Source organism: Myotis brandtii, unplaced genomic scaffold (genome assembly GCF_000412655.1).
Source record: "Myotis brandtii unplaced genomic scaffold, ASM41265v1 scaffold456, whole genome shotgun sequence".
In the NCBI taxonomy this organism is placed as follows: domain Eukaryota; kingdom Metazoa; phylum Chordata; class Mammalia; order Chiroptera; family Vespertilionidae; genus Myotis; species Myotis brandtii.
The window spans coordinates 5,182,167-5,202,197 of NW_005367431.1; the positions used below are offsets into that span (position 1 = coordinate 5,182,167).

The 20,031-nt window shown below is 54.3% G+C and overlaps 1 protein-coding gene and 1 long non-coding RNA gene across 2 annotated transcripts; one reads left to right on the forward strand and one right to left on the reverse strand.

Annotated features, from left to right (window-relative positions):
• Positions 1-798: 798 nt before the first annotated feature.
• IL22RA1 (interleukin 22 receptor, alpha 1) lies at positions 799-15,838 on the forward strand. Its single transcript, XM_005875269.2, has 7 exons — positions 799-927; positions 3,823-3,955; positions 4,749-4,927; positions 6,981-7,156; positions 8,494-8,632; positions 12,726-12,847; positions 13,924-15,838. The coding sequence occupies exons 1-7, from the start codon at positions 885-887 to the stop codon at positions 14,845-14,847; spliced, it is 1,716 nt and encodes a 571-aa protein (XP_005875331.1). The 5' UTR covers positions 799-884; the 3' UTR covers positions 14,848-15,838.
• Positions 7,436-14,024, reverse strand: LOC106727640. Its single transcript, XR_001363873.1, has 3 exons — positions 13,944-14,024; positions 8,350-8,496; positions 7,436-7,573 (listed from the first exon to the last, which is right to left on the reverse strand). It is a non-coding gene; the product is annotated as an uncharacterized LOC106727640 (long non-coding RNA).
• Positions 15,839-20,031: the final 4,193 nt, after the last annotated feature.

Here is a 20,031-nt window from a genome sequence, read left to right on the forward strand (position 1 = left end):
ATTATTTAGAGAATTATTTCCTAAATACCCATCCCAACGAACTTCACGTTAATCCCCATGGATACAGCTCCTGGGAGAATGATGGTTTGGGTGAGCAGTTTGAATCTTCATTGTCCCGAACTAGAGGCCCACTCATGAACTTTGCCCCCATCGTTAGCACAGTAGACAGTCCCTGAAGTTTGAGATTCGTACTTTCCTCCCCAACCTCCAGCAGATCCCAGACCTTAAAGGCTCAAGTGCCAGCAGCCCCCTAGGGGGAAGGCTCTCCGCATCCCACCCTCCAACATGGGACCTGCTTTCCATGGGGCACAGGGGGCAGCGGACAGCCTCTACCTCCTCCTGCCAGAGCAAAGCCAAGGAGTCTCAGCTTTTCCTTTGCCACAAGGAACATTCTGGAATATGTTTTCTGTTCCCTGGTCCAGTTCTTCTCCTCAGGGAAAACCCCTGGGGATGGAACTACTGGGGCAACATGCACGCGCTCCAGGCTTTTGCTACCCGGTGCCAAATGGCTCTCTGATAAGGCTGTATGGCGTGGATCCTCTTTGCCTCTCCTGCTCCCAGCTCCCTGATAACCACTGAAGAGTCTTGGGATGAATCAGCCACCAGACCAGATAAACAGGCTGGCCCGTCACTATGGCTACTTTCTGCATCTAGGAAAGGAACTCCCTCCACTCCCACCCAGGACCTGGAATGCCGAAGCACCCACACCAGGCACCTTTGTACCCGGCCCCACGGCTCAGGTCCCACCCTCCCCGCTGGCCCCGCCCTGAGCCCTGAGCCCGGGTGGAGCCAGCTGCCAAGGCGGCAAAGCTTCCCAGCCTCCCTCGCCCGCCCGGCGCTTGGCCCGAAGGGGAGGCCAAGAGGGTTGTGTGCCCAGCGGCCCGATGAGGACGCTACTGACCATCCTGGCTGCGGGATCCCTGGCCGGTGAGTGCCCACCTACCCGGGAGCCCGTGCGCGGGGGCATCTCCCTGCACCCTGCCTGGCCCAGGACAGCCGGTTTCAGTTTCTTCTCTGCTGGGACTGAGCTGCACACGGCGACGGGGTGGGCAAACCCTGCTCCCTCCACACCCCAGGGGGCCTCTTCCAGTCCTTCTTGCCAGACCTGAAAGGGCATTTTCTCCCACAGTGGCCAACTGTGCAGCCTGAAGAGGTCCTAACGCACCTGGCCCTTTCCGAAGGGGATGAGAGGGCATAGTTTTCAAATACAATTAGGTGGATTTTTTTAAATCCTCACCCAAGGATATGTTTTCATTGATTTGAGAGAGAGAGAGAAGAAGGGAGAGGGAGAGAGAGAGAAGCATCCGTGTGAGAGAGAACCATTGATCGGTTGCCTCCCATATGTGCCTCAACCAGGGATCAAACCCACAACCTAAGTCTGTGCCCTGACTGGGAATTGAACCTGCAACCCTTTTCGGTGCACAGGACGACTCTCTGGCCAACTGAGCCGCCGGGCGGGGCTGGTGGATGTTTTGATTCATCATTAAGGAGAAGTTTCTGGCAGATGCGTGAGATCCTAGGTTGTGTCTGCTCTCTAAGAAGCTTAATAAGATTCAGGGACCTTTCTCAGGAAGTAAAAGCATTGTCCTTGCTGGAGAGGGGGGATGGCCTGGGCAAGGCCTTGCAGGTCAAGAGCAGGATGAGCCCATGAAGGGCCAGAGCTTCCCGGCCAGTGCTGACTGGACCCACCATGTTTCCAGCTGCTGCCCAGGCCCCTCCAGTCTCTTCTCTCCCTGCCGTCACACCAGGCCCAACACCCTGGGGCTTTGATAAGCTAGGAAGATACGCATCCTCAAGAGACACCAAGACGTGTTCCTTTAGACCCCCACCCGTTCTGGTTGGGAGCCATGGAGGCTCCTGGCCCTTTAAGACAGGGAACCCAGCGGTAGCAGTCCCTGGGAGGTTGGTAAGGTCACTCAGGGGACCCGGGTTCGCTCACCCCAGCTTTCTCGGGCTGATTCCAGAGCGTGTTGAATTGCCTTTGTTTGTTTGTTTGTCCTCAGCTTCCCATCTGGTTGACCTAAAATTATTTATTCATTAAAATGTGCAAACTTTCTTTTATAAAGTCTACAGTTTGTCAGTCTCTGCAACACACGTTTCCCCGGGATTTCACAATGTAGACTTTCATCCGGGAAGTGTAGACATGACACAGGCTGAGGAACGGATGATGCATGTGAGGAGGAAAAGAAATGAGTGGGGTGGGAGGAGAGGGGAGAATTGTTAGCCCTTGACACCTCCTAAAAGAGGGGGCCCGGCCAAGGTCCAGCCACCCCATTTCAGGGAGCCAACTTCAGTTCCCTCCTGAGCGGTGGGAACTCCACCCAACCGGGGCCATTGCCTCCTGAGCATGTCCCAGCCTCAGCCACCTGCCTTCCCTCAACCCACACAGCCCACAGGATACTGATCCCAAGGAGCCATCTTCTCACTGCAGACCCTACCCCTTCACTACAGGAGGCTAACCCCCCTTCCCACCCCCCCCAACAGACCTTGGCCTTCTCTCAAATCCCAACCTCTCTCTCTCCTGCCCTTGACCTTACCAACCCACTGGAAGCCATATTCTGTTCTGACCTCAAGCAGAGCCTTTGCCTTCCTAAGAAGGCACATAGTAGGTGGACAGGGATTGGTTTGGCTAGCAAAGAGGCAGGAATCTACAAACATGTTCTTTATCTTTGATTGAAATTACTGACTTTGGGCAAGTTACTTCTTAGACATCTTAGTTGACTATCTCTAAAATATGAGTGAGGATACCAACTTCAGGTGGTGTTATGAAGCAAATGAGAGCACCCTAGCTAGTTTGGCTCAGTGGATAGAGCATCGGCCTGTGGACCAAAGGGTCCTGAGTTCAATTCCCAGTCTGGGCACATGCCTGGGTTGCGGGCTTAATCCCAGTAAGGGGTATGCAGGAGGCAGACGATCAATGATTCTTTCTCCTTGTTTATGTTTCTGTCCCTTCCTCTCCCTTCCTCTCTGAAATCAATAAAAATATGTTTTAAAAAAAGAAGTGAATGAGAGATAACAACGAGTGTTGGAAAGGACGTGGAATAATTGGACCACTCAGACATTGCTGGTGGGAATGTAAGATGGTGCAGCCACTTTGGAAAACAGGTTGGCAGGTCTTCAAAAACTTAAACAAAGAGTTACCATACGACCCAGCTATTCCACTTCTAGCTGAAAACCCAAGAGAACTAAACACATATGTCCATTTGAAAATGTGTATACAAATGTTCACAGCAGCGTTAGTCACAAAAACCCAAAAGTGGAAACAACACAAATGTCCATTGACTGATAATAGATAAACAAAATATGATATATCCATACAATAGCATATTACTCAGCACTCATTCATGCTACAGCATGGATGAATCTGGAAGACATTGTGCTAAGTGAAAGAAGCCAGACACGAAGGCCACATGCTGTATAACTACTTATATAAAAAGTCCAAACAGCAAATCCATAGAGACAGAAGGCGGGTTAGTGGTAGCCTAAGCATGGGAAAGGGGAAGAATGGAGAGTAGACTGCCAATGGACACAGGGTGATGTGATAGCAGGAATGGTTGGCATTTAATAGTGGTAATGGTTGCACAGTTTTGTAATATGCTTTATAAAAACCACGGACTTGTGCGCTTTAAATGGTGACTTCTATGGAATGTGAGTTGTAGCTCAATGAAAAGGACACTAAGAAGTGAAGGAGAGCAGCGACGGTCAGCGAGCACCGTCTCTGCTGAGGGGGCGGGTGCTGTTTCTCACTCCCCCTCCTTGGACACTGTGTGCTGGGGGCGGGGTGCACGGGCCTTCTGCTCACCCTGCTCCCCCTTCCTGCAGCTCGCATTGCCAAGGACACCTCGGATCTGCTTCAGCGCGTGACATTCCAGTCCAGCAACTTCGAAAACATCCTGACTTGGGACAGCGGGCTGGAGAGCGCCCCAGACACAGTCTACAGCGTCGAGTATAAGACGTAGGCTTCCCACCCAACACGACCTCTTCTGACTCTGCTCTGAAACCAGCCCCTCCAAGAAAACACCAGAGGGAGGATGAAATAATGGTTAAAAGTATGGGTCTGGCTTGAATGCCAGCCCTCACCTATATAACCTTGGACAACTGGGTAACCACACCAAGCCTCAGTTTCCCCATCCATAAAGTAAGAATAGCGATAGTGCCTTCATCATACGGTTGTTAGGTGGGTAGTCATGGGCACTGGTGCCCCGCAAATAATTGCTTTATTATTGTTGGTGAGACTAAGCCAACACAAACTTGTGCCCACCCCTTTGCACCTATGCCCTCGGTCCCCCACAGGGAAGGCAGGCTGGCATGGGCTCAGGGGTCTGCAAACCCAGCTTTCATTCCTGGTCCTGCCACTTCATCCTGTGGCAACTCACTCCCCCTCTCTGAGCCTCAGTTCCCTCATCTGTAAAGTGGGGTAATAGCGCCTACCTCGAAGGGTGATGGTGACAATGAGCCCAGAATGTGGACTCAGACTGGCTGGGTTCAAATTCTGGCCCCCCGAGGCATGCTTCACACACCTGGGCATAATTTACTCCTAAGCCTCAGCTTCCTTATTTGAAAAGGAGCGAGAATAATGTCTGAATCTCACAGGATCAATGTGAGGACTAACAAATCATCCACATAAAAGGCCTGGAACACAGAACATGCTGAGTAAATATTAGATATCGTTATCATTCTTAATAAACCGCAGGCCTGACACCAGGCCTATTCATGCACGGTGTGCTCGGCCCCTCCCTGGCCTGCAGGTACGGAGAGGTAGGGTGGCTGGCAAAGAAGGGCTGCCAGCGGATCACCCGGAAATTCTGCAACCTGACCACGGAGACGGGCAGCCTCGAGAAGCTCTACTACGCCAGGGTGACCGCCACCAGCGCGGGAGGCCGGTCAGCCACCAAGATGACCGACCGGTTCAGCCCTCGGCAACACAGTGAGTAGGAGCCGCTCTTATTACGGGGGGAGGGAAGGGGGGCGGGGGCAGAAGGGCTCAGCGGATCACCCGGAAATTCTGCAACCTGACCACGGAGACGGGCAGCCTCGAGAAGCTCTACTACGCCAGGGTGACCGCCACCAGCGCGGGAGGCCGGTCAGCCACCAAGATGACCGACCGGTTCAGCCCTCGGCAACACAGTGAGTAGGAGCCGCTCTTATTACGGGGGGAGGGAAGGGGGGCGGGGGCAGAAGGGCTCTGCCTTCTCCATCCCACACCCCCTGGTTCAGGCCACCTTCATCTTTGCTCGACTACACGCCAGGCCTCTGAACTGTTCCCCTTCCCCCCCTCCCCCCACCACACACACACACACACACACACACTCCTCCTTTGACTCTGTTCCAATCCTGAGTCTGATCTCAGCTCCCACATCACCTCCTATGCGAGCATCCCCACTCCCTGTCGCCAACCTGATTTCACAAGGTCACCACCTGGTATTCTTTATCAAAATTAGCTGTTCATCGTCTCCATAGCTCATAGCCCAGTCTTCAATCCCTTTTTGCTTACCTGTGTATCGCTGGCCTCCACCGCTGACACGTGAGCGCCGTGAGGGCGTGTGTGGGTGTGGAATTCACCGTATGCCCAGACTTTAGCATGGTGCCTGGCACATAGGAGATGCTCCATTTGTAACTGATGAAAGAAGGAAGGAATAAATGAAGGAAGGAAGGAAGGAAGGAATATGCATTGCCTAATTCCCCACACTAGTTATGCAGGTGATAATGTTCACTAACTCCACAACCACATGTGGGGTTTTTTTAAGAAAATAAAAAAGTAAACAAGCTATTTTATTCTTTTCTTGTCTTGTTCAATTATAGAAATACACAAAGAAACATAACAGTAGCCCCAAATAATCTGAACATTTAAACACAACTGTATCTACTCCTTTGTAATCTGGCCGTTTGTTTTTCATGTAGTGGTATCCTGGGCATTTATTTGCTCATGCCCATTAAATATTTTTTCATAGCATGATATTTCACTGCTAAAAATGGTCCATTCTAGGCCTGGTGTTGCTCAGTGGTTGAGGGTCAACCTATGAACCAGGAGGTCACAGTTTGATTCCCAGTTAGGACACATGCCTGGGTTGTGGGCTCGATCCCCAGTGGGAAGCGTGCAGGAGGCAGCCAATCAATGGTTCTCTGTCATCATTGATGTTTCTATCTCTGTCTTTCTCTTCCTTCCTCTCTGAAATCAATAAAAAAAAAAATACACTTTTTAAAAAGGATCCATTCTATACAGGTACCCTAACTTACTTCCCTAATTCACTTTTGAAGACATTTAGCTCAGTTTTTCAGTTTTATAAACACTGAAGTGAACATTCTTTTGGCTCAGATGTTTTTGATCCTGGAGATCAATGGACCCTTGAGGGCTTTCATAAATTAGCTTTAGGGGTGGGGCTCATGAATCCCTGAAATTGAGGGCAAGATTTTTGCATATGTACATTGTAGAGGAGAGGTGAACCATCGCATTCATTCAATTGCCAAAGGGGTCTGTAAACCAGTCAAGGTCATTTGGCTGTTTAGAAAGTCTGTCTGAAGAAAGACTAAACTCTTAGGCCTGGCCATTGAGCTGAATCAATAATATCGGGCACCCCAAACATGTCGTTGAACCATCATCAGTCCCTAAAGCTGTCTGCCAGGAGGCTAGGGGGAAGGGCGCTCCAGGCAGACTCAAGGTGGGTGAAGGGCCCAGGATGTAGGGGGGCTGAGCCAAAGGCATGATCAACCACCTAGGGGCCAGTGTCCCTCTCCCTGAGATCTTCCTACTCGCTCTTGGTCACCCCTTTGCCATCCTTAAACCCAAACACCGGTTGCTTGCAGAACTTCTCTTTTCTCGCCTGTTTGGGCGTCAACCTCTGAGGCAGGAGGTCACACAGAGCTGGGGCTGGCGTGGGAGGAGCAGGGAAGCAGTCCTTTCCCGTGGTCCAGGGCAGCCTCACGCACTACTGGCTGGTTCCGATCTCTTTCTTTTCTTTCCTCTCTCTCCCTTTTCCAAGCTACCATCAAGCCACCTGATGTGACCTGTATCCCCACGGTGAGATCCATCCAGATGATTGTCCATCCCACCTCCACGCCCGTCCAGGCCGAGGACGGCCACCGGCGGACCCTGGAGGACATCTTCTCTGACCTGTTGTACCGCTTAGACCTCCACATCAACCAAACCTACCAAATGGTAAATAAATGGCAACTGCATGTGCCACCCTGGTCCTTCCCTGCCTGGGAAACCCACTCCCTCAGTTAGATCTGCATTGCTTTAAGTAGGAAGGAGATGTATTACATAAATTAGCATTTCCCAACACATGTCCCCAGCCTCTCCCAAGTGGAGTCACATACACAAGCGCATGCTAAAGTCTCTGACAAGTCCTGCGCACCCAAGACCCCAGTTCCAATTTGTGTTTGACACAACTTCTCCCAGATGTATTTGACCTTTTATTTTGTACAATATTGGTTTTCTTAATTTTTTGCCTAATGTCTTCTAACATTCTGGGGAACAACCTCTATTAACATCCTCAGGTGTCCACTTCAGGAAATTTCTTCTGGCTGGTTCTCCACTATTTGTGGGAACTGGATACAGGCAGTGTCTTAAGATCTGTAATAATGAGAGATGGAAGGCAAGGGCATGAATTGTCAAACAATATACAAGTGATTTCCTTTTGTATTCAGAAAATATGTGGTATTTCCCCCCAGTATGTGCCACTAACTCATAATTCCATTGACTATTTCTGCACTCAAGGTAGTGGTGGTGATGGTGGTGGTGGTCATGGTAGTGGTGGTAGCAGTGATGGTGGTGGTCATGATAGTGGTGATGGTGGTGGTGGTGGTGATGGTGGTCATGGTAGTGGTGGTAGCAGTGATGGTGGTGGTCATGATAGTGGTGATGGTGGTGGTGGTGGTGGTGGTGGATGTTATAGTGGTGATGATGGTGGTTGTGGTAATGGTGATTATTGTAGTGGTGGTAGCAGTGATGGTGGTGGTGATGGTGGTGGTTGTTATAGTGGTGATGATGGTGGTAGTGGTAGCAGTGATGGTGATGATGCTGGTGGTTGTGGTCATGGTAGTGGTAGTAGCAGTGATGGTGGTGGTGATGGTGGTGGTGGTGGTGGTGGTGGTAGCAGTGATGGTGGTGGTGATGGTGGTGGTTGTTATAGTGGTGATGATGGTGGTAGTGGTAGCAGTGATGGTGATGGTGATGATGCTGGTGGTGGTGGTGGTCATGGTAGTGGTGGTAACAGCAGCTAGTATGTACTGAGTGCTTACTATGTACCAGACACTCTTCTAAGTGAGAGTACGTGGGGCTTGGTGACTGACTAGATTTGGGGATAAAGCAGGAGGCAGGTGGATGGGATTGGAGCCCTGCAGACTGACCGCCCATTTCTGGTTTGGGAACTGGTGGTGCCCTTGCACTGAGTGCAGTAACCCAGGCAGAGGTGTGAGAGGTGTAGGTGACCTGGGCTCCGTGTGGAGGTCGGGGTATAAGAGGAGTCACTCTGGGTTCTCTGCCAATTTCAGCACCTTCAAGGCAAGCAGAGAGAATACGAGTTCATTGGCCTGACCCCCGACACAGAGTTCCTTGGGACCATCACAATTGTCGTTCCAATCTACTCCAAAGAGAGTGCCCCCTACACGTGCCGCGTGAGGACCCTGCCAGGTGAGTGTGGCTGAGCGGAGGGAGGTGGGACGCCCGAGTTCAAGTCTGGACTGTGCGCTTTCCTCCCTGTAACCGAGGCGAGGCTGGGCAGTGCTCTCAGAAACTGCGAAGGGTGATTATTAAAGTCAATCTTTGCTTATCCACAAACGCAGTAGCTGATGGGTTATCATAGCACATGTTTAATCTCCACCCTCCAGCCTGGGTCCGGATTTCCTCTCTCTGGCCTGCCTAGGGTGCACCCCGGCAAAGCAACTGCACCTTAATATTAACCCAGGTGACAGACACTGGGAGATTATCTGTAGGGGGGGAGCAGAGGAGATAAAAAGATCCCTCAATATCTCCCGGGGTCAAATAATAACAAGAGCAATGAGAGCTAGCACCTGTGCGGTGCTAACCAGGGACCAGGCACGACTGAGCGCAACCCTGTCATCACCCTCATTGGACAGATGAGGAGGCAGGGTCAGAGTGGTTCAGTGACGTGCCCGAGATCACACAGGTGGTGAGGGATAGAACCGGGCCTCATGCTGGAGGCCACACCCTCCCCGTTGTGCTGCTGCAGAAATAGCTTTGAGTCACTGGCTGGGTGAGCTGGTCCCGTGCTCTCTTCCTCTGGCACCTTGGAACTCGACTCTCTTCATGAGCAGGGTGACGTTTTTTATTGGTGTTTATTTTCACAGACAGATGGGAATGTAATGCTCAGAGCAGCGAGTTTGGAGGGTGAAAGGGATAGCAGTGGGTTGGATTTGGAGAGCCGGACTCCACCTTAGGCATCTGGTTTAGATGGATGAGGTCAGCCGGTGAGTTCTGTCCTAATGAGCAGAGGAAAGGCGGCTGTGCGCGTGGGCCCTCGGGTATAACTGCAGCCGGGATCGGTGCTAGTCCTCCGTTTTGTTCGGAAACCCAACTCATCAGTTGCCCCAAGAGCCCACAGGAGACGGCTTTCTCCACGGCAGTGCATTCGTGTCGGGGGAAGACTGCCCGGTGGGACAGCCAGCACTGGCCACGTGCCCGGGGCAGGCCCTCCCTGGGGACAGGGCCACTCAGGAGACCAGAATAGAATTTGGCAAGAGGAAAACTAGAGAAAGGAAACCAGTGTTCCAGGCGCTAAGCTGGGAGCGTATAGATGGCCGGTGACCCTCTCCCCCGGCCCAAACTAGACAAATCCCCCCTATTCCTGCCCCCCCCCCCGCCCCACCCTGCTTTTTGACAACCGGCGGACCACTCCTCCCGCATCCTTCCATTGGCTTGTTCTTTCTTAACCTAGCTCAGTGGTTCTCAACCTTCCTAATGCCGCGACCCTTTAATACAGTTCCTCATGTTGTGGTGACCCCCAATTTCATTGTTACAAACTGAACATAATTAAAGCATAGTGATTAATCACGAAAACAATATGTAATTATATATGTGTTTTCCGATGGTCTTAGGCCACCCCTGTGAAAGGGTCGTTCGACCCCCAAAGGGGTCGCGACCCACAGGTTGAGAACCGCTGATTCTAGCTCATGATGTGATGCCGCTTTTATATAAATCACACTTCTTGTTGGCTATTTCCTGCTGGCATATAGAAGGCACTGTATTCTCGAAAATAAAGTATGTTAATAACAATTCCTACCATTTATTAAATGCCTACTCTATTGCCAAGCACTGTGTTAAATGCTTTACCTACATGATCCCATTTGGTTTGTATAACAATCCTGCAAGTTGGGTAGCCTCATCCCCATTTCACAGAGGAGGGACTCTGGCTCAGAGAGGTTAAGCAACTTGAAGGTGACCACACAGCTGGTCAGCAAGCCTCATTAGGTTCATCTGATCCTGAAGCCTGAGCTCTAACCACCCCTTTGCTATTTTGTTTATAGCTAATCGCCCCCACTGCCCTCTTATTCCCCTTCCTGCCATTTCAGAGTGATACGTCCTGCTCTTGACCCTGTCTCCTGGGGCCTGTCTTATCCCCAGAGCCTAGAATCTCCACTGGATCTACCTCTCAGGATATCTGGGACGGTCACAGAGCAACATCCTAGTATCTTGATGCTGGAAAGGACTCTAGGGGTCACCTCACTCTATGCCTAACTTTTACAGATGAGGAAACTGAGGCATCCTGATATTGGGTCTATGAGGATGAGCTTTGGAGTTACGCATGTCCATTCTGACTTTCCCACTGAATTGCTGGGTGACCTTGGTCAGGTCGCTTACCCTCTCTGAGACTCAGCTTCATTCGATGTAAGCAGGGCGTGTCCCTGGCTTTCTGTGTCTGATGAGGTGACATAAGTAGAGCACCCACACAGGGCAAGGCACATCTTAAGAATTCAGTAATCATTGGCTGCTGTCATTCATATGTGGTAGAGCAGAGGGGTTGTGCAACAGAGAGGAGGATGTGCAACAGAGAGGAGGATCTGGGGCTGAGCCAGACATCTAACCCGCCACTCGCGAGCTTCTATTATTTCTTCCTGTCTCCTCGTGGGTGAAATGGCACATGGAAAGTTCCGTGTCCCTGTCCTGTCCTGGCACAAGGACAGTGGTTTTCCATGAGGTCTGTCACGTACAGTCGGGTCGTATCTTCTCCCTGGAGCATGCTGGGAATGTCGTGTGGCAGGGGCAGGGTATGGCCGGAGCTCAGGGCCGGGGGAGGAGCAAGGGGTGGGCTAGACGTCGAGGCTCCGGTCCACAGCGTTCACGGTGACTGCCAAGGTCATGGGCAGCTGGTGCGCAGCAACTCCAGCTGAAGCCACCGGGCGGGGAACAGGAGGGTGCTTTGGGGAGTCAAGACCCCTGGATAACACCAATCCCCAGTTTTAAACAAAAAGCTCCAATGACTTCTTCCTCCCCAGCCCCTCACCAGTCCCCCCTGGGTTGGTGACAGGAAGTGTGACAGGCCTGGCTGAGCCCATCCCAGAGCCCAGAGCCGGGACCACCGGGAGAGGGAGCACACGAAAGCCCTCAGGCGTCTGTTTCCTTCCCTTTTAGAAAGGGCAGTGCCTCCTGAGCAAGGTGGCCCCCGATACCCAGGCCTTTGCTTGGAAGGGAGGGGGGAGGACAGCCCCTCCTCTTGTCACTCCCCCCGCCACACCCCTGCCAGGGAGGCAGGCTGTCCTCAGAGCAGGGAGAGAGGGGGTGCTTCAGAAGGCCCCCCCCAGTCCTGGCTCTGGCTCTGCGTGACCCTCCCACAAGATGAGGGGTCCTTAGGTTCAAGGGGACAAGTCCTCCTGGCGCCTGTGACCGCCCTTCTAGGCCACAGCTGAGTACCACGAACCCCGAAATCCCCAATGGAAATGCCCCGCCTGTGTCCACTCCGGGCAGATCTCTCGAGTCCTTCCTCCTAAGGCAGTGGTTCTCAACCTTCCTAATGCCGCGACCCTTTAATACAGTTCCTCATGTTGTGGTGACCCCCAACCATAAAATTATTTTCGTTGCTACTTCATAACTGTCATTTTGCTACTGTTATGAATCGTCATGTAAATATCTGATATACAGGATGTATTTTCATTGTTACAAATTGAACATAATTAAAGCATAGTGATTAATCACAAAAACAATATGTAATTATATATGTGTTTTCCGATGGTCTTAGGCGACCCCTGTGAAAGGGTCGTTCAACCCCCAAAGGGGTCGCGACCCACAGGTTGAGAACCGCTGTCCTAAGGGGAGACACTCCGTGGGCGTGCACCCACTCCAGAGGGTGCCCGTAGCTGGCTATTGATTGGGGGCCTGGATGAGCTCGGCCACGTAGGCTGGGGCCACGTGCGAGGCCCTGGCATTGTGAGCTGCAGCCGGTGGGCAGGGGCCTGGCACAGTTCCCCAAGGAGCCTGAGAACAGAATTCAAACCAGGCCTCCCAGCTTGTTATGAAAAGCACATCTGTCAAGGTGGGAGCATAGGCCATATTTACAAACAGCGAGAAACGGGATTGACAAATTCTGAATGTTTAGATGGGGTGGGGCGGGGGCGGGGAGGGAAAGGAGGAGGAGACTCTTTCTTTGTGCTCTTGCCACCCTTCCAGTAGCAGCGGCTCCCAGGCCAGGTCTGAGGAGGGAGGGGAAACCCTCGGATGGACCCACCCTCCCGGCCTCACCCTCCCTGTTCTGGCCTCTTTGCTCACGCAGACCGGACATGGACCTACTCCTTCTCCGGGGCCTTCCTGTTCTCCATGGGCTTCCTGGTCGCAGGGCTTTGTTACCTGAGCTACAGATACGTCACCAAGCCGCCTCAGCCTCCCCACTCCCTGGTGAGCACCCACCTGGCGCAGGAGGGGGAGGTGTGGGAGGACCCCCAGCAGCCGAGGGCGTAGGCCCAGGGAGCCCTGGCTCTCCCTGAAGTGCAGGGGTCAGCGCACAAAGCAGAAAGCCAGGCCTCGGTTCTCCCTCCGACATGAAGAGCTTGGCCAGATGGGCTGGGGCGTCCTAGCCATGCCAGGCCCCTGGCCCTGTGAGAGGCCAGGCTTGGCAGGGGCGCCTGAAGGATGGGAGTCGGGAAGAGCGGGCTTGGAAGAAAGAACCACGCGGCCTGGAGCATCCACGTCCAGGCAGGCGGAGTGGGACCCGAGAGCAGGCCCCTGCAGGGCCGCAGAGCGGTGGGCACTGGGGGTCCCCGAGCTCAGCCCTGTCTCAACGGCAGCCAGTTCCACCCCCTGGGAGCACAGGCCAGATCTTAGCATATTTTTTCAAGAGAAGTCAGAATTGCAGATGATAATGCGAAATCTCTCAATTTGCAAGTAAACCACACACGTCCCATTGCAGCCTCCGTCTGGCCACCAGCACTGCGTCCGCTAAAGGCCCTCCCACAGGCCGCAGCCCAGGCCCGGGGCTCAGGGGGGCTCTCGCTCATCTGAGGGGCTCGAGGACAATGCACTCACTGTCACAGCCCAGATGAGCCATTTCCTATGAAACTCTCCTGGTCTCCCCTGTCCCCCATCCCTTCCCACCTTGCCCCCTACATTGGCCCTTAGAAGCCCCTGAGCAAGAAGCAGTGTGGGCCACCACCTCCAGAGCGTACCCCAAGGCCACCCCAAATCTAAGTCATCTATTTCCTGGACTATCTACCTCCCGGAGAAACCGTAGTGGGAACCTCCCTCTGAGAGAGCCCGACCCCGGGAGAGGCCTCAGCTTCAGGCCGGCAGCCCTGCCCTTGTGGGGGGTGGGGGAGGGGCAGCATTTAGCGGAACCTCGGAGAGGCGAAGGGACCTGTGGGATATGCACTTGAAAAGCCCCCGATGGCCTCTGCCTCCCCACGGAGGACCTCACCCCCAGGCGCCCTCGGGAGCTGGGAACGGGTCCTCACGGGGCTGTTGTTGTCCCCGAGCAGGACGTCCAGCGTGTACTGACCTTCCAGCCTCTGCGGTTCATCCAGGAGCACGTGCTGATCCCTGTCCTGGACCTCAGCGGCCCCAGCAGCCTGGCTCAGCCTGTCCAGTACTCCCAAGTCATGGTCTCTGCGCCCAAGGAGCCCCCGGGAGCCCCCCCGCTGCACAGCCGGTCTGAGATCACCTACCTCGGGCAGCCGGACCTCTCCATCCTGCAGCCCCCGCGGGCGGCGCCTCCCCAGGCAGGCTCCCCGCCGTCCTACGCTCCCCAGGCTGCCCCTGAGGTGGGGCCCCCAGCCTACACACCTCAAGTCACCCCCGAGGCTAAAGCCCCATCCTACACTCCGCAGGCCGTCTCTTCCTACGCCCCCCAGGCCGCTCCAGACAGCTGGCCCCCGTCCTATGGGGTGTGCATGGGAGGATCTGGCAAAGACTCCCCTCCGGGGACACCCTCTAGTCCCAGACCCCTCAGGACTGAGGGTCAGCTCCGGAAAGAGCCACCAGCCGCCGACCTCTCCCTGCAGGTGTTGGCTTCCAGGGCCACGGAGGAGCCCCAAGAAGCCAAACCCTTCCCCCAGAGCCTGTGCATTGACCCAGACAGAGCACCCGACATGACTGTGCTGCACAAGGGGGAGCCAGGGACACCGGGGTACCTGAAGGGCCAGCTGCCCCTCCTCTCCTCTGTCCAGATCGAGGGCCACCCGGGGTCCCTCCCTCTGCACACTCCTTCCCTCCCGTGTTGTCCCATGGACCAGGGTTCACGTCCCGGGGGGCTGCTGGAGTCCCTCGTGTGTCCCAAGGACGATGGTCCCGGGTCCGAGCCTGAAGCCACGAGCGCGGCACCTGGGGCCTCAGCCCTGGAGCAGCCCGCAGAGCTGGACTCCCTCTTCAGAGGCCTGGCCCTGACCGTGCAGTGGGAGCCCTGAGTGGACGGCAGGACGGCCTGGGGCTTCCCCCTCACCCCCAGCCCAACCTCACATCCGCTGCCGTCACTCCCAACCCACCATGCCGTGCACACAGCCCACCCGCCTCGGTGGGGGCCCTGAGGGAACCAGAGGAAGGGAGCAGGAAGACACGATGAGGACATCAGATGGGGAGTGATGGGCACGCATCCTGTGCCAATGAGTGTGTGCCAATGAGTGCGTGCGCAGAGCTCTGCAGGAAGGGCGGGACCGTCAGTGCGGGGAGGTAACTAACGCAGGGGCACTTCCAAGGCTGGGGCCCAGCCCCTAGTACGCTGGGCACAAGGTTCTCTAGGAGCCTAGTCTCCTCGCCCCGCTCCGGGTCAGTCTCATAATCTAGTTCGACAGGGAGGGACGTCTGCCTCCTCTGTGACTCCCCCGGTGAGAGAAGGAGCTGGGAAAAGGATGCCTCGTAGCAGGCTGGGCAGAACCAGAACAACCTGCGCTTCTGCCGAGGCGAGAGGTAGCGCCATGGCCAGACTCCAGGGAGGGGTGCGGCCTGGGGCTCATTCCCAACCAGGGCTGCTGCCTGAAGTCGCAGCCTTCCAACTCCACTCCTCAGCTAGAGGCTGCGCCCCCAGGGAAATGCAGGTCCACCGGGGAGGGAGGGCCTTTCCGTGGAGGGAGTTTCAGACCCCATCCTGAGAGCAGGGTTTGGAAGGAAATGGGCCCACGTGGCCCCTGAAGGAGACACAGCCAACACCGGCACTGACTTAACGACTTTGGAAACTCAGCCTTGGGTTCAGCCCATCTGGGTGCAAATTCCAGCCTCACCACTTACCACCCGTATGACTTCAAGCAAATGAATCAGCGCTCAGAACCGCAGTTTCCTCCTTGGTGAATGGGTGTGAGAACCCCTACCTCACGGGTAGTGGTGAGGGTGAAACTAAACAACGTCTGTAAAGTGTGTGAGAGTGTCTGGCTCAGGGCAGTGCCCAATAAATGGTAGCTACTTCCTGTTGTGATTTTTTTTTTAAAACAGACAGCACAGGACCCACTGCCCCAGTTCCAGTTGGCTTCAGACCAGGCATTTTCTCAGATTATCCTGCTTTCCCCGCGATTGCTCCAGGCCAGGCCAGGGAGCTAGTCTGTCTGGTGGAGGAAGCCAGGGATGGAGTCACAGGGCCTCCCGGAAGCAGGGGCCAGGGACAAGTGGAACCTTCTTCCCCAGGTTGTAAGTGGGAGCTGTTTCGGGGTGTCGGCATGCTCAGGTGGCCCCTTTGCGTGGAGCCCCCAGGCCTGCCCCCTCACCCCTACGTCTGCTCACGTAGGGAAAGGGCCTTGCTCTGTGCTTTCGGGGTGTCGGTACACCCTTTGTGCCATTTGCATCTCAAATGAGAAAACTGAGGCCCCGAGCGGAGAAGGGACTCACCCAGGGGCCCCATTGAGCCCATGACGCGGTCGGAGCTCGAACCTAGTGCTTTTTGTTCTCATCAAGAGAAAGGACTTTGCACACCAGTTTGGATTCTCGGAGGATGAGACACAAGGAGGGGAGGGCCCCAATGGGGTCCCCATCCCCTTCCTGTCCCAAAGCCGGATCTGAACATCTCTGAGAAACAGGACCACTGTCCTGCTGCCTCAGTGTGGCCTTCTGCAGTGTGCCGCGCCAGCACGGCCAAGGGTGAACCTGAGGGGGCGGGGGCGCGGTGACGGATTGAGAAAAGACAGACAAGAGAATGAAAGCTGGGTCTGGGTGGGACGCTGTCCTCTCTGATGGAGAGCTAGCGACAGCGCCACAGGCTATAAGCCGTGTCTTTATTTTATAGCAGATTCCACAAGGCAAAGTAAGGGCGTGGTCAAGATGTTTACAACATTCTCGTGGGTTTTGAATCTACTCAATTACATGCACCTGAACTCTATCAAGCCCACATGTCTCAGCCACGTGGGACTGGTTCGGACCATAGGGTCAAGCTTACAACTACGGCCTTTGGCTATAATTGTGCTGGGAGGGCTCTGCCCTTCAAGCTGGGACTTGCATGTGGCTTTGCCATGAGAGGACTGTGCCCTCTCATTAGCCCAAGGCTTGAACCTGTCCAAACACTGTAGCCGCTCTCCACACAGGAGAGAGTACAGTGTCCTCCTTCCCCTGGACACAGATATGCCCTCCCTCCCCTCCCTGCGACAAGCACCAGGTGGTGTTGTTCTTATCTGTTTGCAATTAATATTTAACATTTCAGGGTTGCTGGTTTAGGCCCAATAGCTCCATGAGAGAGGGTGGGCCGCCCTCCCAAGCACCCCAGGCCCATTCTCCTCTTAGCAGCCACTAAGTTGGCGTTAATGAATGCCCCCCCTCTCCCCACTCTGCAAACAAGGCTGCTTCCTGTCACTTGGGATGAACTTGGCCAAAGGGTGTCTGTCTTCACCTTGTTAAGTAATGAACAACAGCTTCACAGCTGGACTGCTCTCACCAGGTGAGTGGGACCGGGCAACACAGAGGAGTTTTTTTATTAAAAGCCATAAACCTCTCTTCCACTTCACAGGGCCACAAGGCTCTCTAAGCTCCTCCGAGTGACACATGTACCAAGGACTCCATGACTCTTGAGGGTGGAGTCTGAGTGCCTGCGGAGGGAGGTGAACGACCGACCGAGTACTGTGACCCCCGTCAGGCTGGACTCCTCCCGGGACAGGCCACAGGTGTCCTAGGCAGGCAGCCCAGGCCTGCAGTTACAGTCACACCACTAGAGGGCAGTGTCCCCGGCCCCCGGAGCAGGGCTGGGAACTGGGCGTTCCTGAGTGACCCAGGCCCTGAACCCATTAGCAGGAATCTCCGAGCTGCCACCTGCCTCCAGGCCCGGCAGAGCCCAGCCCAGGAGGAAAGGAACAGAAGCAGTCGGAGATGGGGAGGAACTCAGGCACGTGGCCCCGCGGTTTCAGTGGGCGATGACTCCTTTTGTATTATTGATATTTGCAAAGGAGGAAATGTTGCTCGGGGAGGTGACTTGCCCAGGTTGTTTCCTAAACTTGCCTCATCCTGAGAATCCCCTGGGAGCTTAATAAAAATACAACTTCCTCAGTCTCCCCGCCCCCCGCCCCACGCGCGCGCACACACACACGCGCACACACACACCTTCCTGCTAAATCCATGGCTCCTGGGGAATCTGGGTTTTTAACAAGCGTTTTTAGCGATTCACCTCAGACATGTTGAGGGAATAGTGCCCTTATACCAACAGTCTCCCTGTCCATGGCCTCGAATCACCTCCCTAGAGTCACCCCTATTATACCCCCCGGATAGGGGTAGGGCTACTTGGGTGGCATTTCAGTCTGTGCTGCCTGCAGACCTGCCGCCTCCCAAGCCCTGGACCCCAGGAACACAGAGGGGTTGGTTGCCTGAGTTTCCAGCCACAGAAGAGGGGCTGAGGGGACTGGAGCTCCTCCCCTCCGGCCCCTCCCAGTCTGAGTGTCAGCCGGGACCAGGAAGCTGTGGCCAGATGTCAACACCAAGGCTTGTCCCCGTTGCTGTCCCTGCCCTGCCTTCCAGAAAGTGGGAGAGACAAAAACCAGCTGAGGCAGGAACGGACGGACAGATACAGACAACCCGGCCTCGCCTGCTGGTGCCGATCTGGCAGGACACAGCTCTGAGGCCCAGCCCCCTGCTCAGCTCCCATGTTCCCTTCCCACTCTGCAGACGGAGGGGCAGGAGGAAGATCCATTTTGACCTGTAAGTGTGAGGAGAACAGTGACCGGGAATAACCTGAAGTGCAGGAATGATCGAGGGAGTGCGGGATAAGGGAGGTCGGGGGGAGAAGCACTGGGCCAGACAGCTCTCCACGTGGCCACAGGAGAGCCGTCAGCTGTCTGGGAAAATGGTGAGGAGGTTCAGGGTGGTTGGTAGGTGAAGTGGGGGTCAAAGGACTGTCCTACATGTCCATAGGCCCAGGGAAGGCAATAGAAGGGAAAAGAAGAAAAGGAAGGGGGAGAAAGAAGGAAATACAGTGGGGCCTTGACTTACGAGTGTCCCGACTAACGAGTTTTTTGAGATACCAGCTGTCTCTCTCCGATTTTTTGCATTGAGTTGACAGAGTAATTTGAGTTAACGAGCTCCTTAACAAGCTCGGTCTCAGAACAAATTAAACTCGTAAGTCAAGGCCCCACTGTACTTTGAAGAGTATTAGCCTTGAGTCACATACTATAGCAGGCATTTTACACATTGTAACCTCATACACATTCTGCAAGATAAGTATTTGTTCATTCATTCATCCATTCATTGTTAAACAAGCAGACACCGAGGGCCCAGCGGTATGCCAGGCACTGTTCCTGGGGTTAAGGATATAGCGAATAAGACAGGCAGGCAAGTTCCCTGTTGTCTTAGATCTTATCTCCAATTTACCCATTAAAAAAACAAAGCCCTTGCCCGGCCAGTGTGGCTTGTGGTTTAGTGTCTACCTATGAACCGGGAGGTCACAGTTGATTTCTGCTCAGGGCACATGCCCGTGTTTCAGGCTCGATCCCCAGTAGGGGGCGTGCAGGAGGCAGCGGATCAATGATTCGCTCTCATCATTGATTTTTCTATCTCTCTCCTTCTCCCTCTCTGAAATCAATAAAAACATATTTGTAAAAAAACAAAAAAACCCCAAAACACAAAAAAACACAAGGCCCAGGTCTGTGAGTGAGTACAGGTACCAGAATTGGGATTTAAAAACCAAGATTTGCATGGCTCCAAGTCTAACCTCTGCTCAGCCTCCTGACCTAAGGGTTGGCTGTGTTCACAATAAGGCACATCAGGGCCTGCCTGTGAGGAGGGGTTTGGTCGGCAGACGGGTGGGTAGGAGAAGGCTCTCAGCGGCCCTGGAGTCATGCAGGTGTCAGTGGGGCTCTCATTAGCAGACACCTGTCTTCTGGGTGCAGGGCCTGTGCTGCAGGCTTCAGGTTTCCTAAATGAATCTTTGCAATCAGATTGCAAGGCAGGAGTCGTTGACCCCACTGCACAGATATGGTTAGCGACTTCCCACGGCCACACAGCTAGCAAGTGGTGGCCCGCCCACCAGGCTGCCTCGGGGGAAGGGTGGCAGGACCAGTCCAAATGCTTGTCTCCTGCTGGATGGGAAGCCCGAGCTCCTCTTTGCTGTGTGTACACCTTCACATCCACCCTCACAGTGAATGTACAGATGTGGGTCTCGGGAAGCCCTTAGGTTGGCTCGATACAAGGTG